The sequence below is a fragment of the Alexandromys fortis genome, unplaced genomic scaffold (genome assembly GCF_014885135.2).
Source record: "Alexandromys fortis isolate MF-2015 unplaced genomic scaffold, M_Fortis_MF-2015_v1.1 scaffold_8_9099976_23576923, whole genome shotgun sequence".
Lineage (NCBI taxonomy): Eukaryota > Metazoa > Chordata > Mammalia > Rodentia > Cricetidae > Alexandromys > Alexandromys fortis.
In genome coordinates this window covers 4,418,359-4,445,113 of record NW_026067899.1, presented here as the reverse complement: position 1 = coordinate 4,445,113, position 26,755 = coordinate 4,418,359, and the positions used below count along the sequence as shown (strand labels likewise).

Sequence of the window (26,755 nt, the reverse complement as noted above, 5' to 3'; positions counted from 1 at the left end):
TGTGAGTTTGAGGCCAGCCTGGTCTACAGAGTGAGTTTCAAGACTGGCAGGGCTACACAGAGAACCACTGTCTGGGGGCAAAGGGGAAGACACAAGAGCTAGAGATCAGAGGAGCTCAGAGTAAGGAAATTTATATATGACCAAAGCGATAACTTCAGAGAGCTCTGTGGCTGTGGATGCCATAATGCCCAGCACAAGGGCCAGCAGAGACAGCTGACAGAGCACGGAAAATGCTTAAGCCAGGGGGTGATGGAAGGGGCCTGGTCAGCACTCTCCAGCTGGCAGCTGCTTTGTCTCTTGTTCGTTCTGGAGAGAAGAGATTACGGTGACAGAGTAGTGGGAAAAATACCTCGTAACACTACACGTACAGCCGGTCCCCATGCTCAGATACAGAAGACGGCCCAGTGTCCCTCACTGCCCACCTTCCATGAGCTTCAGGATGTGGCACACTTGAATCTTTCCTGCACTACCTACGGTGTCAAGGTTGTAAAACTGCCCCACATTTTGGAACTCTGTTGGGGACCACGTTTCTACAAGTATACCACTTCCCGGGGTAGGCACATGAGGATCAGAAAAACAAGTGAAGAGTATGAAGATGTGGGTGAAAATAATAAAACAGAAAACATAGGAGAGTACTGGGAGGGAGTGCCAGGGAATACTGAAATCTGCCTGTGTTTATTTTCCATACACTTTTATACCCCAAGGCCACAGGGGAAAATGACAAAAGATTGCTTTAACAGGACACCAAGGACAACTGGAACAGCTATTTGCTTCAATACTTGGAAACATTAAGTCATTAGCATTCTGTTGTTTAGGTAGTGAATCCACCCTAGGCCAAGTAACCTGAAGGCAGCCACTCCCTAGGTCAAACCTCCTGACTCAAAAGAAGGAGCAGAAGTCAGGGTGGAGTGTCCAAAAGACCAAGTAACCACACCTTTCTGACCTTAGGACTAGGCAGAAGCAGGCTCACATTTTTGGGCCCCACAGAACCCTCTCTACAGCTCTAGGAGAAAGCCAAAATAAACCACATGTGCACCATCGCCTCTGCAGGACCAAACACTGATTGATTACTACAGGTGAGGAGGCACACACGTATCTGCCTGTCTGTGTGCCTAATGGATGACTTTACAAAGAACCCTAGACCCCAACTTAGATTTAAACAAGATGTCTTAAAATTTTAAGAATCAATAAGGCCATACTCACCAATAATTATAGGCCACTTCTTATAAAACAAATTTATTCTTTGGAATATATCCTAACAAACAGGTAACATTTTAGCCACAATGCATACACAGTGATGTTCATTTCTCTGCAGTTAAAAGAACCAATTAATTAATCATCCTTGCACTGGAATATTATGTCACCATTAAGATGATGATAAAAACCTCTCGACACAAAGTATCTACCATCAACTGGATGAAAATGTGGTTGTGAGCGATAGACCGAGAAGCATGAATCCAGTTTTAGCTTTTGGAGAAATGACTCCTTGGGATGTACTTCCGGTCTCCTGCAGAAGGGGGACTGACACTCCCACTCAGAGGGCACAGCAGAGTATACAAGACTCAAGGGTCAATAGCATGGAGTACCGGATGGTTTAAAAGAGGCCATACAGTTGAGGATTCTGGCTGCTAAACCTAGGAATTGAGATGTGACCGTCTGCATGTTACATGAGAAGCTCTGGGTAGGGCAGCTGACACTGAAGGCCACCCCGGGAGTGGGTGGCAGAGCCAGGACTAGCTGGAGTCTGTCTTCACAGCTCGACCTGCAAGCATACTCAGGTGACACTGGCTTCCTCACCCACAGCTCCCCGGGACCTTCCCTTGACCACTGCACCACTGTCTGAAGCTCCTGCAAGGTCTGCGCTTTCCCTACCCCACATGCCCTTTCCAGCCCGGCCAGGTCACTGGCACCAGCTAGCACACTGGTGAAGAGCACCAGCTAGCACACTGGTGAAGAGCACCAGCTAGCACACTGGTGAAGAAACCAAGCGGCTTGTACCTTGTAAGGGCTGAACTGAAGGCGCTGGGCACTGGGCACTGCTCAGCATGGGCAGATGCCGCTCAGCAGGCAGCACGGGGCTCCTTTCCTTTGTTTTGGAGTCTGGGAGAGTAAGCAGAAGTTCCGAGACACTTTTAAATCAGCATTTGAGGGCGTCAGCAGTAATTAAAGAGCAAGCTTCAAAAAAGTCTGTTATCAAAGCAACCTTAACTAGACGCCTTCCATTTTAATTTGTTTTAAAACGACTGAATCTCAAAGATCTCTTCTAAAAATACAAAGTAATTCTGCCTTTCAAAAAGTTAGTCCTGAAGCTCTAATAAGCCAATCACATTTGATTAGCCCCGAACAAGAGGAGCCCCTGCCCTTGCCCTTCTTTCCCTAAACTTGCTCTGCACCTCTCCTTTCGCCTCACCACAGTCCCCTCAACTGAGGGGACAGGACGGGAAAGGGGCATGAAGGCACAACCCGGGCTCCTTTCCACAACATGGACTCCTTCCTGTCCCCATGGTGCCCAAAGTTCGTACCATCCGTGATTTTCTCTTTCCCATCTCCAAAAAGTCAGACTCTTTTTAAAGATTTCCAAGCTTGAGATGAAGAGAATTTAAATGATTTCCCCTCAGTGAAGGAGGGGATATATAGAAAGGAATACATGACTTGGGATCACTCGAATTAATTTCAGCCTAGTTTTGCAACACCTAACTAAGTGAACAATGCTTTGGGTAACGAAGCAACACAGCCATGTGCTTGTGATCAGAGGATGAGAATATGCTAGGCAGAGACTAAGTGTCAGCCCCCCGACATGGGCCACCCTGCTGAGATGATACCCGCTCCACTGTCCGATTTTAGGATAAGGATTCCCAGGAAAGTCAGTGGTGATGGGAAATCCTAAACCTTGCATCAGCTGCATCTGAATCTCAGCTGTGAACCACAGGCAACCCACAGGAGCTGAAAGGCTAAACCAAGGTTTAACCGCCTCTTGCTCTCACATTTACGCCAGAGGCCAATGCCCCGCCCTCTTACTCCCTGAACTTTATCGTTCAGAATCCCTAGAGACTGTGCCCAGCGCTGACCGCCTCTGACTCCCAAGGCACTGCTCTCAGACCCATGGGACTCTCGGGATGGCAGCGTAGCAAAAAATGAAGGGTGTGAGCTCCGTGTGTCATCAAGAACAACGACAGAACTGAACTGGAAGTGCCGCGGCCGTGCAGATGGGACACTGCAGAGCACCTGGGCTGCAGGGGTGTGACAGAGCCTCACCTGGGCTGCAGGGGTGTGACAGAGCCTCAGCCGGGACCTGCAGCTATAGTGAGCTGCTTGTCTTCTTGTTGCCTTGTCCCCTAACGGAACCCCTGGGAGAAACAGCTCCAGAGTAGAGGAGTTGATTTGGGGATCACAGTTAATGGGGACCCAGTCCCTTGTGGTGGGGAAAGCATGGGCTGTGTGGCTCCATGGTAGCAGGAGCACATGGCAAATCCTTGTTCCACTTCTGCAGACTTGGAAGCAGCACGCTAAGCCCAGAACTAGGGTGGGGTATAGCCCTCAAAACCCAGTTCCCATTAGCCCTTTTCCTCCAGCTAGGCCCTGTCTCCAAACCTTCCAAATATAACCACAGGCTACCATGCAAAAGTCCGTAAGTAAAGTAAACCATAGCTCTGTCAGGCCTGCCAAGGGCTGAGGTGTGGATGGTGGAAACAGAGACCTCCGTGTGCTATGCACCTCATCCTGTAAGGAGCAGGAGCTTTGCATCTGATCACCGACAAGAAGCCTGTGATGAGCTTATCTTACAATTCTAGTCTAACGTCTTTCTGTTCTGAACAGTTTCTTTATGTTCAAGAGTAACAGTATGAGAGATCTCAAGGAGCTGGAATGCTGCGGGCTCAGGGATGTGGACGGAGGGTGGGAGGCACACAGGGATGGAGACACTTCATCAGCACATCATGCAGTTTATTCCAGAAAAGGTAGCCATGTGCAAAGGCCCTTGTGAGCAAATCTCCCAAGGCGAACAGGAAATGCCAAATGCATATGAACACGCAGACCTCTAGCCTGTGATTGCTGTACAACATGGCAGATTCTGCTGCCTAATGCTCACTAAGTGTTTCCATGATGGAAAGCTGTTGGCTCTCGACAGTTTAAAAGCCGCGTCTCTTACTTTAGAGTTCTTATCTTTGTTTCCGGATCTCAAAAATGGACTCCCAAACCCCCTATACCCGACAAAGGCAAAGACTTTCTTACAAGTGAGGACCACAGACTCACAGTATTTCCTTCTTCCTTTTTGCTCCCAGTTCAAACCAGGGAGTAGAACCAAGAAAAGTTTGGTTTTTTGTTTTGTTTTTGTCTCACTTCATTTACTGCATGGAAAGTAATTTTCTGTGAGGCTTTCCCTGCCGTCTTTTCTACCCTCGCCTGTCAATTCACATCCAGCACAAACGCAGAACAGAAGAACACAATCTATTGGAGCAGGAATTACTACACAGTAGTAAGCGATTCCCGTCCAGTCTGAAATGAACTATTCTAACAGCGCCCCCTAGTGGCAAAATCACTGTTCCGACCAAAGGAAGTCTATTCTAAACTGACTCCAGCCTTGGAGTGAATGGAAGGAAGCATCTGTGGAATGACACTCTCGCAAGACCTGTCCCAGTCACCATTCCCAGGCAAACAGTAACTCCAACTTTTCTGACACTGGTCTACATCTCTAAAACCGGAGAAATGACGTGTTTCACCGTCACCATCCTCCCTACGAGCATGAGCAGGGAACACGGACTTCAAGAGCACTGCACCCTCGAGCCTATTTGATGCATCCAGGTATCCACGCTACCTTTGAGTATCAACTACACACAACCTAGACTCACCTGAAAAGAGGAAACCTCAACTGACGAACTGCCTTGCTAAGATTCACTTGTGGTCAGACCTGAGCGAAACTGTCTCATGATGGACGGGAGAAGGCCCAGCCCACTGTGGGCAGCACCATCCCTACGGTGGTGAACCTGAACTGTCAAATCTGAACGGGCACCAGAGGCAGCCAATAAGCAGAGCTCCCTTAAGGCTCCTGCTTTGGTTCCTGCCCCGACTTTCCCCAGAGACGGACGGTTACCTGGAGTATACGCTGACATCAACGCTGTCTCCCTAGGCCGCGTCTGGTCATTGTGTTAATCATAGAAACAGAAAGCACGTGCGGCAGCTGGGCTAGAGTCTGGTTTAATTCTCCAGAGTTAGCGTTCACTTTGAGTCGCTCCTACCTCTCTTCACCCAACACTAGGGAGAGTCTTAGAAACCAACAAACTCTCTGGAAATAGCCTGGTACTATTTGACTGTATTAATTTAATCACTGAATACTGAAAATGCTCCAATCAATTTTTCAAAGTTAAGACTTTTGGTTTCAACGAGAATTGTGTAAAACACACGTTAGATTACTTTGGTTTGTTAATAGAAAATGTAACACAAATTCAAGAATTTTAATTTAAAATAAAAGTGAAATGTACTTAAACCATCATGCCTTCAATTGCCCGTCCAATAAAACAGCAGCCAACTGCCTAACCTGACCAGTTCAGTCACCTTTGATCTTCTTCTACAATCTGATGCCTTCAAAACGCCAAAACTTCCCTTTGGGGTCCTCCAAAACTCATTGCTGCCCTCTACTGGGAAAACGCGGAACAAAGCTAAAGTCACCTTATTTCTTCTCCGGGTTTCAACACCTTAGTTAAGATTTCAGGAGGGGAGAAAGTAACCTTGCAGAAACTTAAAAACAATTTCCTGCTTCGTCAACTAAAGAAGTCTAAATGGTGGCAAACGTGCAGTTATCGTGACCGTGGCTGAAGTCAAGGCCTGGTGTTCCAGCACCGAAGTATTTTAGCCTGAAAACGGAGGCAAATTTTCTCCATTTCAAACCCTTGTAACCTTTAATAATGACTTTGGCATTCTTATCCTACATTAAGTTTTACTTTTCCACACAGGTTTAAAAGTAGTTGTGGTCTCGTCAGACTATTCTTAACAAGTTCACATATATCAGCCTCTCTGGCATCCAGCAGATATCCTCAGAACCTCACTGATGTTTGTAATGTTGCAGTAACTGGGATAAAGAGGAACCGACTGCCGATCCCACACTTTTAAGTGCAGGGTAAACACTGCGTTCCTCTCTCCTCTCCTCTCCCCTAGGCTTTATCTTTCCCACGCGACGACGACCTGATGGTTTTACCCTCTGCGACCCTTTGGGTTTTACAGTCCCGTGATGTGCGAGCCACATTCCCCGATGAGAAGTGGGTGTCACTGTCTGTACTGTCCTCAGAGCCCACTACTGGGCGCAGTGGCAGAAAAAAACTGTGTAGCATCCCTCACCAACACCAGCAAGAAGAAACAAGGGCATCCCATGAGCAAAATGATGATAAAAGCAACATGAATGATTATAAAATAATAACACATACTATATGATAACAACCATTTATTGCAAAGTTTGTCCCAATTGCAATGCTACACACTGCCCAATTCTGCACACACAAACATGGGAAGGTACCGCCTCTGCCCATTTATGAAAGAGAAACTAAGCTCATTATTTATTATACCCAAGTTCAATTCCCAGCACACCCACATGGTAGTGCATCACCATATGTAACTTCAGTTCCAAGGGATCTGCCGTTCTATTCTGGCCGCCAAGGGCACCAGGCATGTGCATTGTGCACAAACATACATGCAAGCGAAACATCAATACACATAAAATAATCATTTTATAAAAATCTAAAAGCAGCAGAGGAGCCATGAACAGTGACTCTGCATTAGCTACCATCCAAGAACGCGTGGCTGAGCCAAGGGAATCATGAGTCTGAAGCCAGCCTGGGCTACACAGTGAAGCCAGAAATTAAAGGTGTAAAGTCAGTGGAAAAGAAAGGAAGGGGGAGGGGTTCCAGTGCTGTAGGAGAACAGGGGGAGGCTCTTGAGTGACGTCAGCATTGTAGGAAGATGACACACAAGCCCCGGGGTGCAGAGACTGGGGGAACAGGCGAAATACGCAGCAAAGACAGAAAATGAAGTGTAGAGCAAAAGGTCCCTTGCAGATATTCCAAGAGAAGCCAGCGGAGCTCTGGCAGCTTTTAGTCACCTCTAGATGGCATTTTGGATATGTGATAAAAAAAAAAAAAGACCCTGCCCCCCTACCCCCAGTTTTGTTTGGTATAAAAGCTATGGAAAAATAAACGCAGGTGACGTCAGTAATCACTGGAATACCCTCCCGGTATTATTCTATGGTTCCCATTCTGTTATTCTTCGCATATCTCCGCATTCTTAACTTATGTTTCTAAATTCCCATGCCCCTACCCTGGTAATAGGTGTTTTGTCAAGGCTGGTCCATGGGTGTGATGAGATAAAGTATCCAAAGTACACCTGTCAGCTTCATTTATATCACACACAATTCTGGTTCCTATCAGCTCTCTCTACACCAGTAAACAGAAAGGCAAGCAAGAAAACACCCCTTTCCAAATCTGCAGGGTATGTATTCTTATATTCTCATTTCTATGATACTAACTTTAAAACCAGATAGCCAAACCCACGGCTGCCCATTAGAATTTATATACAGCAGAATGAAATCCATCATAATGACAAATAATTCCGAGTAAATGCATATATAATTGCATGCCATTTTGGGAATCTAAAAGCTAGAACTGAAAAAAAACTGTAGATAATCAAAATTTAGTGGACATAAGATACACTGGAAAGGGATTATAGGTCTTTTATGAGAAGTAAAATAAATCCCACAGATATTCACCCAACCTTTACAACCAAATTTGGGGTTGGAAAACAGTTCATTCAATTAAAGCAAGCAGTGACATAAAACTACCCAGGCACAGAGGGGCACACCTGTGACCCTAGAACTGGCCTGCAGAGGGTGAAGGGCATGACAAGTGCCTCCCTGGAGCTCACTGACCAGTCTAGAGGGTCAGCTTTAGGTTCTGTGAGAAACCTTGTCTCAAAAGAACAAGCGGAGAGAAACTGAGGAACGGCACGTGGTCTCCAGCCTCACCAGCACATGAGCACTCTAGAACATCGCTCCACATCACACAGACCAAACATGTTTCTAATTTCACCGTTTGCAAGTAGTTTGAAGTTGAGTATCCCTCTTTTTAAAAACCCAAAGGAAAGTAATATGGCTATTCCACGTCTCTGGCATTAAACCTTGCCGGCATTCAGTCTCTAACCTTCTTGGGGGACGGGGAACTGCTGCATGCCAAACTGACATTGTGAGAGCCCCATGCTGTTTCCACACCTAAACCTGCAACAGCAACCTGTTGCAACGGGAAGGAAGACCCATGGCCAGAGGGGTGATGATTGGATAATCTCCAAACTGAAGCCAGAGTGTGCGGGATCCTCCTTGCTGTTTCTTTCTGGTCTTTTTTTTCTGAGTGAGGGGACGATCTCTCGGGGGACAAAGTGGATGAAGCTTACCTTCTTGGCTCTTTGGGCTATGTCTGGCGTCCTTGTCAGCAGCTTCTCAATCAGGTACTCTCTGTTCTGCAAGACAAACGACCCCAACAGTTGAAGGCCTCTCTGGGTGCCCACAGGTTCACAGCAATTTCAAAACAGCAGATTGACTTGGGGGTGTTAAGCATGTTACCTTGGCTTTCTGGAAGAATTTGCATTTTAAAAGTTCTGCTGCTGTGGGCCTGAAAGATCAATAATAAATTAGAGTTGAAACAATCACCACATAATAAAAATACTGCCTTGATGCTACGGCTTAACCTTAGAGCATTTCTGGAAGACTGACCTTAAGGCAAGCAAAACCAACAACCAAGTCAATCACAAGCTGGCACCAAATAAAGCAGGGCCTGTTTCCTAGCTCTTTCTAAATACTTCTCCTGCAGAACACACACGCTCCTGTGAGTTAATGTGTGGGCACAATCAGCGTTCCAGCCACCATCCTTATACTTCGGTCTGTCAACTTGGGAGAGTTTAAAGGCTGGCAGAGCAACTTCAGAGAGCAGAATTCCTATGTTATTACGAAGCCGTACAAACTGCAATATGACCCTGTCAAAGGGACTACAGAGTCCGCTGTGTTCTGTGAATCCCAAGGAGCAGCAACTACAGAAAGGGGCTCACAGACAGCTCTTAGGGGCCAGCTCAGGCCGCACAGGACAGAAATAACTGCTTTAAGAGTGTAGGCACCACTGTTTTCAAAAAAAAAAAAAAAAAGAAAAAAAATCAAATGGCATGGCCATTAATAAAACGCAAGCTCACTCAAAAGCATTTCTGAATATGTCTAGCTCCTTGTGTTGTCATATAACTTGTTCTCCATGCTATATTGCACGTAAACTCAAAAGTTAGGTCCAGAAGGCTCAAAGAGGTTCCATTGTGCATCTAAATGCTGACAAGATAGCTCATAAAATTAGACATTTAGAATCATTTCAGACTGCAGATTTTGGTAGAGTCCATAAATACTCAAGTTCAGAAGACTCTGAAACTCAAAACACATTGTAGATCCGGCCTCCTCAAGCTGTGCTTTCAGAGACATCGCCAGGCTCCTCATGGCACTGCGGCAGCACAGAGGTGGAGACCATTATGCTAGTCCACTATTAGGGATGCTAAGTTTAACTTATTGGTCCCCAGCCTCCAAAGCTAAGCACTGGAAGGTCGGCCTTCCCCCACTACAATTAGCCAGTGTCCCCCTGAGCGAGGTCTTGGCACCGAATGGATGTCCTGTCGCTGAAAACCTTCCCCTGGGGTTTACCATCTTGGACTTAAATATTTCATGGGAGGTAGCCGAACATTGATTTCCTACTTTTACCATTTTTTCTCTGATCAACTGACAATCGTCTGTGAAGAATAGCTTCCTCTGTCAATAATTCCTTAATTAGGAATCCATTTCATCAGCTTTCTCTATCTGTATCTGTAGAAGAGGGGGAATGAGGAGGAAAGCCGCCCTGATACTCATCCATATAAGCTGGAGATGGAGGTCAATGGGCGAGCACTCGCCCAGCATCCAAAACACTAAGTCTTACATTAAAAAAAGGAAAGAAAGGCTGTGGGAGGGAAAGGGAGAAGGGAGGAGGAGGGGCAGAGAGAGGGCAGGTTGTAAAATAGAGACAATGAATCCCTCATCTTCCAAGAGGAAAAAGTAGGAGAGATGATGGAATGGATCTAGATCAAAATAAACTTAAAATCTAAAGCTAAATGCAGCTCGAGGCCCTTGAGTGAGCAAACTGGGTTTGAAAGAAAGTAGCAAAAAATTACAAAAGACATTTAGAGATAGATCTGCAAATTCACTACATAGGAGACACCTGTAAGAAATCCTGCTCATTTTCTTCAGTGTGGAAAGACACCATCATTATGCAGAAGCAAAGCCTTACTTATTAGGAAGAAACACTGTAACAAACAACTGTCAAAGAATTCAGTAAATAAAATGTGCAAAATACAAAGGCTTCTGCTGAGAGGCTTCCCCCAAGAGGCCCAGAGTCCAGACTCCAGGAGAACTGAGAACTTCCGCAAACTCAGGCATGTGCCTAAGTCTACACAGTCATCAACTGTATTTCTGTGCAAGGAAGATTTGTATTCTTACCACTTCCTTCAAATTTTAAGAATATTAGCTACAGGCACCTCTCCAAGAAGCCCGAGTCATGCACCCACCACAACAGTTGATAACTGATAACTGCTTTGAGTAAGTAAGGGTCTAAATGACGGGAGGGCCATATATCCCTTGGTAAATTCATTAAATGCATGAGCTTATAGCTTATTTAAAAGCCAAAAAAATGTGGAGATGAAAAAAGATCTAGCCATTCTACATGATGCATTGGTTACTATTTTGCCGTTTATTTGTCCTGCTCATCAGCAGCCTGTGTTACCTGTCCTCTGAAGAGCAGGTTCCTGAAAACAGCTAAGTCAAGCTCTGTGATCCCAAACCATCTAAGTCTGTCTCCTCCATGATCCCAAACCTTCTGAGGCTGTCTCCTCCATGATCCCAAACCTTCTGAGGCTGTCTCCTCCATGATCCCAAACCATCTAAGGCTGTCTCCTCCATGATCCCTAACTATCTAAAGGCTGTCTCCTCCATGATCCCAAACCTTCTGGGGCTGTCTCCTCCATGATCCCAAACCTTCTGGGGCTGTCTTCATCGACCTTACACACTTTCCCCTTCTACCATGATGGCATTCTCATCTGTCTTCCGTTCATTCACAGCAAAGCACACCCTGGGCTTTTCTTGAAATTGTTTCTTCAAAATGTTTCATAACCAAGTAGTCCACCTTGCCCATAAGTCAAAAAAAAAAAAAAAAAACAATTTAGATGCCACCGTCTTTGGGATCTCTCTCCCAGCATCTACGGGTAGAATTCACACTCGGGATGTGGTGCTCAGTGTGTTTTCCCACTCTTCCCACTTTCTCTCCATCTACGCTCCCTCCCGGTAGCTCCACTTTCTCGTGTTAGGAGCCCTTCTGAGGCAGAGAGCCTGTAGGTTTCAGTTTTATATTCCTGATGCCCAGCACAGCACAGCAAACTACTGTAGCTCAATTTCACACCCCAGCATGAAGTGAAGACAATGCTGGTAGACATTTGGGCCAGGACTGTAACTCCCGTGGCTAAGTTTAGCCAGCACTGAAGCGTCTGTTCGACACTGCGAGGAAGAGAGGGAAATGCAGGGGAAAAAAAAACGAAGCTCGGGCAGCAAAACCAAGAGGAGGGACACGGCACAGGTGGGGACCCAAAGTGATTTTCCTTCTCCTCAGTACCCCTCATTCTTCTTCTGCAGACCAAAGGTCAGATGTTAAACCTAGGTGGACAGAAGGTTGTAGAATGCTGGACTGACCTTGAGAAATGGGACTGAAAAAATTCTTTCCCTTTCTGAGAAAGGTCATTTCTATGGCAACAACAACAACAACAAAAAAAAGCATATTGCAGAAAAAAACCTTTTCTCCCCACTCCACTCCACCCTTATCCTCCATCCCTTCATCACAAAGAAACCATAAGGTAAAGGGGCAGGGGGGGGGGATGGCTTTAAAAGCCCACATTCTTTTTTATGATTTTGTTTTGTTTCCTTTGGGGACCTTGTTTTTGTCTTTAATAGGCACAACTGTTAAGTTTCAAGGCACTCTAATTCAATACAAAAAACAGTTGAACAGTGTTACTGGGTCCGTTTATACTGAAGTCAGCTCAAGTGTTCCCAGCTTTGGGGTAAAAACCCATGTGTGCTAAGCTACCTCCATAGGAAAGTAGTGGAAGGGGAACTAGAAGAAATGAGGAAGATGAACGGAAGTACGAGACAAGCAGAGGTGCCTGGCGCCCTTCTGAACTCGGGTTTGCATGCCTGGCTACTTATCCATTGCCATTTTCTCCAACAGAAACTACAACGCTATGCCTCCTGTGCAGCCGCAGATCCTGAGTTCTGCTGGAGCAGGGGATCTTCCCTGCCACCTCTCACAAGGCTGCCAACCACCCACCGCCCAGCCATGTAACAGGTAGTATAAATAGAAACACTGTTTCCCAAGAAGTGCTACATTGCTACCGGTAGCCAGAACAGTCCAGGCTATGAACATGACTGATTCTGAAATCCTTAAAAACGAGGCAGTGTTCTGCAAGTACCAACATTCTCAGAAGAAAACCTCTCAATGGATTCATTGGATACATATGGATGGGCCAAAGTCCGCTGTGACCTAAAATGGATCTCAAAGGATTCAGGATGAGTGTTATACAGTCTAAAGAGCTCTAACTACATGCTATAATAAATTCTAACTGCTTCCTGACCTCAGGCAGAACTTCTTTGTGCAGCCCTCCCTCCCTCGGCAAAGTGATAGTGCAGTCTAACTCACGGCTAACACATTCATCTATGCAACATCCACCCTCTTAGTGCTCAGTCAATGCTGCCTCTTTTTATAGGTTGCCATCATTGGGGAATGTGTAATCTGTGAGATCAAGGCTCATTTTATTAGGAAATAGTGAAGCACTCTGTTATGCAAATACAAGCAACCCTGCCTGAGCTAACGCAAAGCACAAACCTCCCTGAGGCACGGGCTCTGACACCTCAGGTCCGTGTCACCGAGGAAAGCAGAGTCCGGCATGTGAGCTCGGGACTGAATCTATGTCCTGGCTATTCTGCTGCTCTGCTGGTCACTGGTTGCTCAAGTCTCTTAGCAGCGCCAGGGCTTTGGTGCCTACTAACCGCGCTAAGATCACGGAGAGATGGGCTACATGCAGATAGCACATACTCACAAAGATGACCAAAGTCTGCCTTCAACGCCTCAACCCACTTGGATCTGGTTTCTCTTCCTGAAATTCTCTTCAGAGGATTTCAATCCCCTCCAAAGGGCAAACTCCCGTGAGTCTCCAGATATAGAGACGAGTACACAAGTCCTTCTAAAACTCTGAATTTGTTGTTTAAGTCAATCAAAATATACGGGGTAATAGTACTAAAAATATTAATTAGATATAGCATTAGCATACTGTGATGAGCACGTAAAACTCACAGTGACTCTCCCCGCCAGGGTGGAGGCAATGGTGAATGGCTGTCTCTATTGGCCGAGCTCTGAAGCCAGCCCCAGGTGCTCTGCTATCTGCCCTGGTGCCATTTCACTGCAGCCTCAGAGCAATCCTCTGAAACGGGGGTTGCTAAACACATTACAGAGACAAGGAAATTAAGTCCTGAGAATGAGGCTAAATTAGAGCTAGGAATCCAATCCAGTATTGAAAAGAGCAGAAAGAGAAAGGAAAGAAATGAAGTAACAGAAATAGTGGAAAGTCTTAAACAGCGTGAACAGAGCAGAAGGGCAGGTGGGATTAAAATCACTCTAAATGGTCATCCCTTCGGAAGTCTGTCATGTGCAGAGATGCTATTTGTATATTTCATACTGAACGTGCTTTTAATTCCATGTTCTATAAAGGTAAATTCAACAATATACTTTTTCCTCTCTTTGCAATTCATGAGTTTTTCTGTGATTTTGCTCCTCCCAAACTCCTCATATACTATCTTCAATGCCCGTGTCTCTTCGTTGGAAGAAAGAGCCGCTGGGGAAGTGGATGCGGCACTATTCGTCTCTAACTCGCCTACTTGAGAACGGTTGTACAGTTATAGAGAATGCACGCAGAAGGCCTTCAGCTACTCACACGTGCCGAGCAGCACAGAGCGAGTGCCCTGAGGGAAAGGCTTCACGCAGGGATGGATACACAAGCCTGTGGCTGCCTTATCCAGACCCGTCTCTCCACCTCCTCCCTCCACCGCTGTCTCAGACACATATAGAAGAAATCAGTATCTGAACTCAACAGTGAATAGAACCCGAAAAGACTTTAAGTTTATTAAGAAACAAAAATGGTCTGTTAAGTACACTGCACATAAATCGAAAATATTTTGATCAAATCTCAAACTCTCACTGAATAGCACTACTGCTCTACCCTAAGGAACTGGTTTTTTTTTTTTTTCTGAGTTGTGTGCCATTACTCAGTACAGCCACTAGGTGGCTCTCAACTCGTTCTAGAATCCCGAAAGTTGTCAGTCAAGTCCCAGAAGCACAGAGACAACTCCCACCAGGCGTGGAAGCTCTACCAGTGCTCTGCAGTGACAAATTTCGCCTTGTGGCAAGGACGCCAAATGCAAGGGAAGGATAAGCAGGTGCTGAAGGCTGAAAGTAACACCTAAGAGCCTTCCCAGCAAGAGGAGGGTGGAGGCGTAACCCCCGGGAAAGGTCAAGCAACAGATGGAGGAAAATAATCCCTATAAACCAAACATCAGCACAAGAGAAATGTCAAGCACAAACGGTCTGTGGGGATCATTTGCAAGAAATAATTTAAAGATTTGCCACAGCAAATAATCACAAACTATCACAGCAACTGTGCGAAAGCCAAAGAAGCTCGGCCTACCTGGCAGTGATACTATGTAACAGGTAAAAAGCTCAGTAAGTTGCTCAAAGAATTCACGACATAGAATACACCAATGCCTTCTAACAACAGGGATCCATCCCTGGATGGGAGACCGCGGAAAAAATAGTTCTTATTATTTTTCTTTGAGCTAAGTAGAAAATCAGAGGCTTGGGTGACCTATGATAGACAGAGGACTTTCCAGGTCTGCTGGGGAAGTGGCACGTGCAACTCTGTAAGGAGCAAGGCTTGTCTGAGACACACAACTACTTGTCTGTGAGGAGCAAGGCTTGTCTGAGACACACAACTACTTGTCTGTGAGGAGCAAGGCTTGTCTGTGACACACAACTACTTGTCTGTGATTTGCATCACTGCAATTGCACTTTAAGTGACTCTGGGTTCCACTCTTGGAGCCAGAGGTATTTCGAAGTCCCTGGATTAAAAAGGAAGAAAGAGATTCAAAGAGTTGTATCAGTACACGGCAGTAACGTAAGAACACGAAGGAAACATTTGCTTCCGTTGCCGTGATTAATCTTTCTAGGTAAGCTTTTCCCTGCTGATAATCTTTTAAACAGCCCACACAACTTGTTCTGCAGCTAAAAGGAAGCTCATGCAAAATTCACTACCTTGGCCTGGTTCAGACTGGAGCCAGCCTGATATTCCCCTCCTGAGAGGTCAGCACAACCTAAGAGTGCTGGGAACTAGCCCAGCTGTCCTCACCACCAGCAAGGCCTTCTGAGCTGTGCTTGGCTCCCTTTCCTTTGGTGACAGTGCCTACACCTCGCGGGCAAGAGCAATTCTTGCTCCTCCTCTCCCCTTGTTCTACTCTGGCTTCTCTCTCCACGGACTCTGTCTTCCTCTAACAACAACCAGGGGCCAGGGCAAGGTAACCTTTTCACATCCACAAGCACAGTTTCGTCAAGATTCAAAGCGGGTCTTTAGGTTCCGAACTGGGTCCCACATACCTTTTGGAAGGATCTTTCTGAAGACACAGTGAAAGCAACTTTCGGAAGGACTTGCCGTATTTTTTCATCATTTCTTTATCCTCTACTCCGGTTTCCAAAGTGGGTGGGTCATTTTGCAAAGTCAACATTAGCACCTGCAGCCAAAAGAAAGGTGGAGAAGGTCCCTGTTGGATATGAGCGGCAATGGAATTTTTAGTTTTTTTCTTTCACAAAAGGATCAAAGTCCTTCTTTGACTGGGGTACCAACATGCTTTTCCCATAATTAGTGCTCCTAAACTTGAGTCCTGAAAGGATCCATTTGTCTTTGCAAATCTATCCACACCCTCCTGAAGCTTGGTGATTCTCTTGGGCAGGACTTAGGAAATTTGCTATGTGTGTTAAGAATGGTCTCCCAAAGCCACAGGGAAAGAATTTTCTGGGAAGTGGTTCTCACGGGACCTCCGGGAACACTTGCTGCAGAGCAGGCTGGTTGGGAAAGAGTGGTAGTCGGGAGAGAAAAGAACATTCAAGTGTGCAGGCCATTCATAAGTACAGAACCCGCTGTACTCAGGGCTCCTGCAACACATTAGCCACCCTAAAAATAAAACCGCACCATCCCGGGAGGTAACATGATTTTTTCTTAAAGAGAAAACAAAATGAGAAAACTGCCAAAGGGGCCTGGTAAAAATTGAAAGACTGAGAGACTGACGGTCACGATGTAATTCTGAGTTACAAAAAAGTTACAATCATATCAAAAGCCTGTGCTACATGGCAGGGGACAAAACAAGCCACCATTTCGAGTCAAAAGGAAATAATTCAACTCTCTCACGCCAAGGGAATTATTTACGGCCAAAGCAGGCAGGGTGAGTGCATAGCACGCTAGTGCCCTACAAAATGAATAAACCCCCTTAGTGCACAAACCAGCCCTCATTTATGCAGATTCTATACATGTCAAGACTCCTTTCAGACATGTGAATAGATGAACGATAAACGTCATTGCTGTCTGTGGAGGACGACAGCCAAGAGGAGAATGTGGGTTACTGTGAACTCCGGAAAAAAGGCCTGCTCGACTGCAGGCTGGGATTAACAAGGGCCTCTTAGATTCAGGTGGAAAAAATAAGTGGAGACAGGGAGATGGAGAGACACAAATAGTAAAAAATTAAAATTAAAAAATGGATAAAAGACAAAGTTCTCTGAGTTTCTCTAGTATTCTTTCCATAAAATCCCTTCTATGGCTTAAACTTCAGTTTCAAACTTTCTGCTAAAAACAGCCACAGAGATGAAGAGCTGTGCATGTATGCATAAAGTACATCACTGGCATCTTTGCTCTATTAAACATTTCTACAGAACCACAACAGGGCAGGGGTGTAGCTCCGCAGCACTGTCTGCTCAGAAGAACTGAAGTCCTGGGCACAATCGACAAAAATTATTTAAAAGGAAAAATCAGAAATTAACACCACTAAAACATCAGCAGAGATTATTTGTGGCTGGTGAAGTCGTGGGTGACTATTCTTCCTCGCTATTCTTATTGGTACTTCCAAGTTTTCTCCAATAAGAAAGTACATTTGGGAGGCAGGGGTTGGAAAATAAACCAGGTGCCAAACCAAAACCTTACATTTCCTAAGCATGTGCTCTACCCCTAAGCTCTACCCTTTGCCCACTGTCTCAGCCAGCATCACCAGGGAACCTTATTGTCATCCTATTCTAATCCTTTTAAACTTTCCAAAAAATTAAAATATGAAAAATAAAAGAAGCATAGACTAGAGCTTTGGTTAAAAAAAAAAATGTCTTCGTCCTTTCTGGCGAACAATTAATTGCAGCCTTAAAAGAAAACCTGGTGGGGAGGATTAAAAATGCTGTGACCATTTCAGAGGTAGAGCAAATCGAAGAACAACAAAAACCTGAAAATAGTCCCCAAAGTATATGTTGCTTCCAAACACTGTGACTCATTCATCTCCGATGAGGCACAACAACACACGCTGTGAGCAGGCTGAAAATGGTATAGACTGTCTTTATTTAAAGAGAAAGAGAAAAGCAGCCTGCAATCCATCTGCAAATATCACAGCCCTCCTATACATTCTCAGCTTCTGCAGGGAGACCTGAGACTGTCCCGCTCTTTCGGAGGCAGAGCCGTGAATCTGCCTGGCTCTGCACCGAGTCACAAAGCGGGGCACTGTGCTACCTCTGCTAATTCGGGGCATGAGAACATGAGTCAGCCTTCCATTTGGCTGCCTTCCTCCGCTAACTCCCACAAGTCTAAGAGGAAAATAGGCATGTTCAGGAGAACCAGAGCACCCATCGGAGTTCCAACCCGACCAGTCACCCCGGCGGCAGCCATTACTTTCATTGGAGGGTATTTGTGGTAGGGCGCTGCTCCAGTTGCCAACTCAATGGCGGTTATCCCAAAGCTCCACATGTCGGCCTTGAAGTCGTAGCCTCTCACCTGAGGAAAAAGATAAAGAAAGAACATTCACAAGGACGTCACAAGCAGGCTGGTCACACACCACTACTTTCAAGGTGCAGGATACAGTCTACTGCGATGACTGAAATGTCACAGCCACAGTACATCAGATGTGTGGTGCGTTGCTAATTAGACATACACTATGTAGATACATCAATGCGACAATCAAGGAAGGTAACATTTTTTTTTTTACCTGTTCCATGACTTCAGGGGCCATCCAACATGGGGTACCAACAAATGTTTTTCTGACTTTATTCCGTGTCACGTCACCACCCGTTGCTAAGAATGCACTTACCCCAAAATCTGGAAAGAGAAAAAGAATTTGACTTTATTTTATGCTCTGCCTGGTTTATAAATTCGGATCGCAACCCCACCTCCCCCTGGTGGGCTTTAGGACGGTGACGAATAGCTGCGAACACAGTCATGGAGCTTTCTCAGAAGTAAGCCAGGGCTGCCCTGCCATCTGCCATCTACACCGCAGAAGTGCCATTAGGGGTAATGGGCCAGCAAGCTCACCACACCATATAACGTTTTCCACTAAAAAGGTACCAAAAGTCACTATTATTTTTAAAAATACCATACCATTGAAAGCATAAACATATTTCATCCAAAGCCCTGAATATAAAATGTCTTTACTTTCGTCTAATTTTTTTTCTTAATCACTAACCAGAATACAACTTAAGCAAATAAGAGGAGAATGCAGTGTAGTTATTTTTATACTTTTGTTGTGATTTTCTAGCCCATTTAATTCTAAGTTATCAATGTTTTAAAAGTTAGGTTTTTAAAGAAAAAAAAAAGGGGGGGGTCCATTTCATATCGCCATGTCCTAGACTAACAGTACATAGTAATATCTTGGCCAAAATCCTAAAAGCAAAGCCACAGACCAGGTACACAAATCCCACAGCAGGCCTGGAGTTGTCCTTCTGCCACCACCACACAAAGGAAAGACTGAGTTGGCAAAGACTGGGTTTCTCAAAGTTTGCTTCCAGGATGGTTTTCATTGAGTGCATATTGAACGGTACGTGGAATTCAACTAATCTCTTACTTTATTTAATTTATTATTGCGTGTGTACATGAACACATGTGTCTGTGATGTTCATGTATGTATATGCACGTGAGTGTATTGACGTAGGCATGATGTACTTGCGGAGGTCTGAGGACGATCTTCCGGAGTTGGCTCTCTCCTTGTATTGTACTGAAGTGTCTCTTGCTGTTTCTGCAGTGCTGCACGCTACAGCCTTGCCACCTCCCACCTCGCCACTGGAGCACTGGGCTTCCTGGTGCCCTCTATAGTAGCGAGCTCCTCTACATGAGTTCAGGGCATCGAGCTCAGATCCTTCAGGCTTGTGTGGCCAGCACTTTCACCCACTGAGCCATCTCTCTGGCCAAAAACATAATCCTCTTCCTAATACTCATTATATGTTAGAAATTCGGTATGTGGGATTAATTTGCTTTACTGTACATGCATATAGACGAATAATTTCTGTAGTGGACAGTGAACAGTTGCTGCTTATTAATGCGAGCATCCTCATCTATATTTTTGCATATAGAGTAAGAGTAGCTTATAAGTTAAAAAAAAAAAAAAAAAAACCAACTACTCCGGACTACAGTATTTCTTGGTAACAGCCACACCAAGTGTCCCTGGAGAGTGAAGTGGTGGACGCAAGGGCCAGGTGCAGCGAGATAGGCCTTTAATCCCAACATTTGGGAGGCAGAGGCCGCCCAGGGCTACACAGCCAGTCCAAGGCCAGCCAGGACTACATAGTAAGGACCTGGTCTGACAACCAAGGGAGGCAGCCAACACACAGCACAATGCTGGATTCTATGCAGGATGATTGTTATAAACAGCCCCGGTATAATTCTCTTTCGCTGGACCCCTTGGTTGACTGTTATCATCCAAGCAATCACACGGAAAGTCCTCAAGCACAAACCTACACTGAAAGCATGTGGGGGTTTGCTTTAGAAGGGCACAGTTGTGATTTAGTAGCCCTGGAACCAGTCCCATAGTTGGGAATATATGCTGACTTTATTTACAGTTAGACGTATTCAGTTCCCAACAGGACACTGGTTACAAGTAAACAAAAGGAAAATGGGAAGACAGCGGCTCTGCTCCAGCTGCTACTTGCATGTTAATACTGAACAAAAGTTTTATTTAAAAGTGCCACACAATTTAATTTGCACGCATGGATCTGACTCTACAATTCCTGGGGTGACTGTACTGCGTGCAGTAGCTCCCGGAGGAGTCAGGGAGCTGGCAAATGCCTACTACCCATGGCTGCAGGATGTGACTATCCTCACGCTTTTAAAAACATACATCTTAACTTAATTTGTACTTCCCAAATGAAGTTCAAAAAAGAAATCAACACTCTATGTTGATTAACATGATATTGCAATATGATAACACTAAATAAATATATATTGTCTATAAATAATGATGTGGATAAAGGCTGCTTTGAGGAAAAATTCGGCTCTCTCACTAACGGCATGTAAAGATAGTAAACAATAGCTGTTACCTTTCGGCTCCTCAAAATTCTACCTGCTTACAGGATACAGGAAAAGCTGGGAAATAGCTGAGGAGGATACAGGGTAGCAACTAAACACCGGCCGTGCCTCCTCCATCGTCCCCCATGATCCAGATGAGTCACGCACTTATTCACAGCCTCGGCTCAGAACACCTACTTTAAAGTCAAGAACAGATGGCTAAATGTCTTTAGAGCTCAGGGGGGAAAATTCCAGAAGCAGAAAACACCGATGCTAACATCCACTCACCACCACAACTGCAGAACAGCTACATTTTGCTTCTATGTACGGCTAATCTGTACACAGAACATTTATCTGTTCTGAGGAACAGAGCCTTTGGCAAAAGTACATAGTGTACTCATACAAACAGGAAAACCAGTATACTCTGTCCTGTTTAGACTGTATACATGTGACGGTGTGTACAATGGGGGTGGGGGCAGTGCTGGGGGGATGGGGGGACCCAGGAAAGTGAAAAGCCAGATTGTCCTAGGGGCACCTGCATACAACTGAAGGAACTTGGACCAGAAACTCTTGGGTCAGAAATCACATAACATCTTTCTGTAAACAAAGCATTAAACGCTACACACGAATTCAGCCAGCCCACCTTTATGCCTCTGCAGGGTATGGGTAAAAGTGACTGTAAGGAAAAAGGCATAACGAATTGTCATCTTAGTAACGAGACACTCCAATATCTTTTGAATCCATTCACTCCTTTCTTTCCCCCACAGCCAAGGCCCTCAGTTTAATCCACCATTACTTCTTGCTAAGAGTCCATAGCAGCCTCCTGAATCCCCATCTCCTGCTCCCCATACCCCACCCAAGGCCCAGGCTCAAGCAAAGAAAGAGGCTTCCCTAAGCCACAGGTCCAAGGCCTCCTGAAAAGCCTAAGAGACCCTTTGACGTCAAACCCCTTTAGCCTAATCTATAACTACCAAACCCTTCCTCTCCCGCACCGTCGCACCACCGGTCACTGCCAACCAAAACCTCCTGGCTCCTGATCTCAGCAGCTTCTAGCATTTCCAGTGCTGCCTCTCCATATGCTTGCTGTCCACATACAGGGTTCCCTCCACAGACCGCTCTACTGCAGGCAGAAATAGCAAAGGGTAGTCTATGAGTCCTTGGTGACAGAGGCATCCCTGGCACCTTGGTCCTTGGCAATTCCTTTGATCAAGCCTGCCTATTCTGTCAAGTATCATTTGTGTTACTTCGATCATCATCCAAGTTGGATAAAGAAACGGAAAGGCCTTGAAGAGAATCCGTAGCTGTCTGACTTTGAGAATATCACGCACTACGAGACACAGAAGGGAGATGTCACGGTGTACAAGACTAGCTCCTTGGTGTGTGAGGCAGAAGCTTCCTGGTCCTCTGTTTTCTTACCAGGTTGCTCACTGGGACTAGTTCTCTGTTGCTTTCATTTAAAAACTATATCCTACTGCCCCTCCCTGTATATTAGCTTTCCTTAGGGTAACTGACAACTTACTGTGCTCACCTTTTCACAAATAGCGTTAAGTGGGCCATGGGGTGGGTTAGCACTGCATCTTTAGTAGCAGACATGAAATATGAGTGAGAAAGATGTGCTTATGGATAGGAAGGTATTACCATCCCAGGAGGATAAGACATGAGATAATACGCAACAGCAGCACCTGTGAAACCAAAGGTTACTATGTCTCCGTGGGAGAACACGCGAGCTGTAACTGTCACCGTGGACGATATCTAAAATGGGCCCTGGACCTGGCCTTGGACGCGAGATGAGGAGCTGGACAAGGAAGCTAACGGGAAACCAATCCCAGACAAAGGCACAGCATGGGCAAAGCACTAGCTGGGAGCCAAGAAGAAAAACTGTCTGACAGCTCCAAGGGTAGAAAACTCAAGTATTTATGGGGGTCTCGAGAAAACTGAAAGGAGGGCAGGTCCTGAGAGCCCCAGTCCCTGAGATGAAGGGCGCTTGGTGCTCAGCTTTGGGGCTAGGACGGCTGAGCCCTACAGGGAGTCCTGGCGCTCACTCTCAGCGACCTCCCACCCAGGTCTTAAGCCAGCTTCTGCCACTCAGCAGGAGGAGAGAGGAAATAGACCTGCAGCTGCTCAGTTCCCAGCTTCCCAGAGAAAACAAACATCAGCGTCTTTAAGCAGAGGCTTCTCTGTTGTGTTTTATTGTTGGCAACAAATGCACATTTTAGAAAAGAAAGCAAAAACAATGGGAAGAGCAGTCTGGCCTTTCTGATGTAGCCTGCAAAACTAGTCTGCCAGCTATACTGCGACAGTGTCTAAAATCCACACTACGGTGTGATAGACTCCTTGCAATCCCATAGCCCAGGGAATCAGCTGGCCAACTAGTGAAGGCCTAGGAGGGGTCCTGGGAGCCCCTGGTGACCAGAGGCCACTCCAAACATTCCTCTTCTCTCTAAGTTTAGAAAAGCATGTGCCAGGTCAAAGGCCAGGGATGTATGATCAGGATGAATAGTGAGCTGTCCGGAAACCTGGTGGAGGCAGGAAAACAGCTTCTAATGGTGGCAACGGAGGGTTTCTCTGAAAAAGAATTTGAAAGCTTTTCTTCACCTTGCATGAAAAACAAAATCTCAGTCAGGCCCAAATTTAGACTCATACTCTGGTATTCCTGTGTAGACTTGGCTTACCGCTGCCAAATATAAGGACAAAAGAGACCTGCCTGTGTTTGGTTAGAGAAAACCAGAATTAACATTTGTTGGTTCAGAGCTTTCTAGAGATTATTGACAATGTATAAGACAAACATTAAACTTTCAGTGTCCTGGAGATGCTAGCTGAAGGGAGGGAGGTGTCCCCACAGCCTTGAAGGAGGACAGTTCTTGAGAGGCCTTAGCTACCAGCATCTTTGTTACCCAAGGCCAAGGTTTTGTAAAGCCAAAAAGCTGAGTGAGAAGGTTGAAGATTCAAGTTCAGAGTCTGGGCATCAGGGGAGACAACTTGCAGGTGGTCCAGTTAGCAATGGGGACCAAGGGGGATGCCTCTAGAGAAGAAATATTGAAAAGTCCCATGCAAAGTTGCTCAGGCAGCAGGGCAGTCGGTAGCTGTCACCCTGCAGTGCAATCAACAGGACCGCTCTGTAAAAGGAAACTTTGACAGTGAGTGGACACTAACTGAAGAGGAGGAAGGAGTAAAAAGATTCAAGACTTGCCAACAAACACAGTGGAGGAGGGTCTGAATAAAATCACAGTCCTTCTGAAAGAGAGCCCTGACAAAATTCAAAATGGAATATGGTAGGAATTAATATTTTGTGTGTCTTTTTTTGAACAAGTTCTGAAGAATTTTATTTATTTATTTATTTATTTATTTATTTATTTATTATGTACACAGCATTCCACCTGAATGTATGTCTGTGTGCCAGGAGAAAGCACCAGATCTCATCATAGATGGTTGTGAGCCACCATGTGGTTGCTGGGAACTGAACTTGGGACCTCTGGAAAAGCAGCCAGTGCTTTTAACCTCTGAACCATCTCTCCAGCCCTATGTTGTGTGTCTTAAGCTTTTCCACAGTGAAGTCAAGTTGTGATTCAATAACTTGAAAAACATAGTTTGAGGCTCTCTTGTCAATACTAAATGTTAAATTCATATCAGCATAAACAATCTCTTTATAATTTAACTTGAATCCTGAGGGGGGGTGTTGATTGATTGGTTGGTTGGTTGGTTGGTTGGTTGGTTGGTTGGGGTCCCCCACCCGGGGTCCCCCATCCCCGCTTCTCCCAAACTCTACATGAGAGTTCAAACAGAAACATATTTCTAAGTATCTAGTAACCGCCTCAGCCTCCCCGCCCCCAGTATCAGGCTTCCCTGAGCCTCATTGGCTCCTTAAAATGACAGTCCTCCAACAAGCATAAAAGGACACTGAGGCTTAATTTATTACTATGCAAACTACATAGCAATCGATAGAAAATCAGATGCTAAATTTCCTTAGTTCTGTTAGGCACCAACTATAGAATGTATTCTTTTTAAACAACGTAGCTCATGTTTCTTGAGCTGTTTATATCAGGGCGCATGGCAGTGTATCCTGAGGTGTTTGTCAGTACTGGGGGATCCCATTGGTACTCCATACCCAATAGGGTAAAAGCCCTGGGCCGAGACACCATGGGCTTGCAGAGCTATGCTTCAGACACACTTGACCTTCCGGGGAGACCAGATGTGAGGAAATACTCCAAAGCGTGACCTTTGCATGAGCCAAAAACCATGACTGAAAGCAGCACATGAGACTCTGCTGCCCTTTATCCCCAGTTCTTGGAGATGGAAGAAAAAGCAAGACAGGGAGAGCCATGGCTTCCACAATGACAGGGTCAGATGTGCCTTTTCCAAGTGCCGTCCAGCCTACATATTGCACAAAGACTTTTCTTCCTAAAGTATATCTCTGATTCCGGCCAACCCCCTCCCCGACCGGTGCCCCACACTTGGCAATGGAGAACGAGGAAGCGCCTCCCAGGCCAGAAGTCAGCATGTCTGTGGAGCTACCTGGCTTCCTGTATTACTGCTTCCCAATGTCAGCTTACCCAGTTGTCAGAAAAGCCAGCCAAGTTCCATTAGCTTCTTTACCTGACCAAGTAACCACTTCTGTGTCACTTTTATAATGAGTGATTAAACCTGGTCTTTGTCCACCAGCTTATTTTTGTTTATGAATTAAATCACAACTACTTCTCCCTTTCCTGGAAGCCTTGCCATCATCAAAATGTCATCAGGCCTCTGGGCACTGAGAGCCAAGTCAAAGTGGAAACCCAAAGGCCACAGCCTCCTTCCTGTCAGCTGGAACACCTGCGGCTGAAGAACAGAGGAGAGTTTGGCACAGCTTCCTCGAAGGAGGTAGAAGGGACACTTTTAGTGTCCAAGTGAGTAGCATACCTCTGGGTTCCAGAAACCTGCTCAGCAGAAGGCAGCACCGCTCAATCGGGGCCAGGAGCAGAACTCAAGGCTAAGGGAATAGAGCCAAGATGTGGCAAGACCTGGGACAGCAGCCACCTATACTGGTTTCCTTCTAGAAAGGATACCCCCCATTCTTAGGACAATTTCCCCTCTATTGTGACAATGGCTTTTCAGCATGCCCACTCCATGAGCCTACCTGACTGGGCAGTTTAGAATATACTAGGTCTTGACACCACTCACCCTGTGGCACACACTGCTGAGCGACTGCCCTACCACAACCTGGACTGTTTGCATGTATCTAAGTAGATCGAGAGCAACAAGTGATGGGTTCCTCTGTGCCAGTGCCTGGCCTGAGCCTGTTAGACCAAGGGGAGATTTGAGGGGAGTGTAGTGCAAATTCTGGTGAAAAAGTCTGCACCTAAACAGACTCCTTCGCTTTTGAACCTCCTCTTCCTTTGCAAGACGCAACGCAGGGAGTTAACAGCAGCCCAGGAAGACGGGTACATTCCAGCACACAGCAGACACAGAGAGGAAACAGGAAAGTGTCTTGACCTTCATGATGCCCTGCAGCAACTGTGAAATGGTGTGCCCAAGATTCCTGGCTATGGGAGAGAGTCAAATGCATTCAATACTTAATCTCCCACTAGACGACAATTCTATGGTCTGCACCCGAAGACTTAACTCTTACAGTCTCCTGTCTTCCTCCAACCCAACCACATGCCTTGGTGTACTTACTGACTGCCAAGAGTTAACCATTACATCCAAGACCAAAGTTGTTTCAATTCCCAAAAGGATTTGGTAAAAATCAGCAAGAAAATAGTTTTAGTACGTGGTGCAATTTTTGCTTATACAACAGCTCCAATATTAGTACAGCTTTTAATGCCAGGGGCATAAATCAAAACGAGTAATTGCAGAAGTGTCTCAAGAGGGATGGAGCAAGACTGAAAGCAAAGTCGAACTTCTGGCTGCTCTTTGGAGCAATAATTCCACAACCTTGACCAGTATGATGCATTTCTAGGAAACAAAAAATTTCTAGTCTCGACCCTCAGAGTGCAGTCCACAGGCTGAAATGAGCAACGTCACCAGTGAGCATCTCAGATATGCAGGGTCGCATGTCCTAGGCCAGAACCTGCACTAC

At 45.7% G+C, this 26,755-nt stretch overlaps 1 protein-coding gene across 2 annotated transcripts in view; it reads right to left on the bottom strand.

Moving 5' to 3' along the window:
• The window catches only part of Stk39 (serine/threonine kinase 39), a 246,649-nt gene that overhangs the window by 128,212 nt on the left and 91,682 nt on the right, over positions 1-26,755 (bottom strand). For both annotated transcript variants that reach the window (XM_050122514.1, XM_050122521.1), the window contains exons 6-10: positions 18,413-18,522; positions 18,100-18,201; positions 15,780-15,913; positions 8,597-8,645; positions 8,428-8,493 (exon numbers count right to left, since the gene is read on the bottom strand). In XM_050122514.1, coding sequence (XP_049978471.1) covers positions 8,428-8,493; positions 8,597-8,645; positions 15,780-15,913; positions 18,100-18,201; positions 18,413-18,522 — 461 coding nt within the window. The remainder of the gene's footprint in view (positions 1-8,427; positions 8,494-8,596; positions 8,646-15,779; positions 15,914-18,099; positions 18,202-18,412; positions 18,523-26,755) is intronic.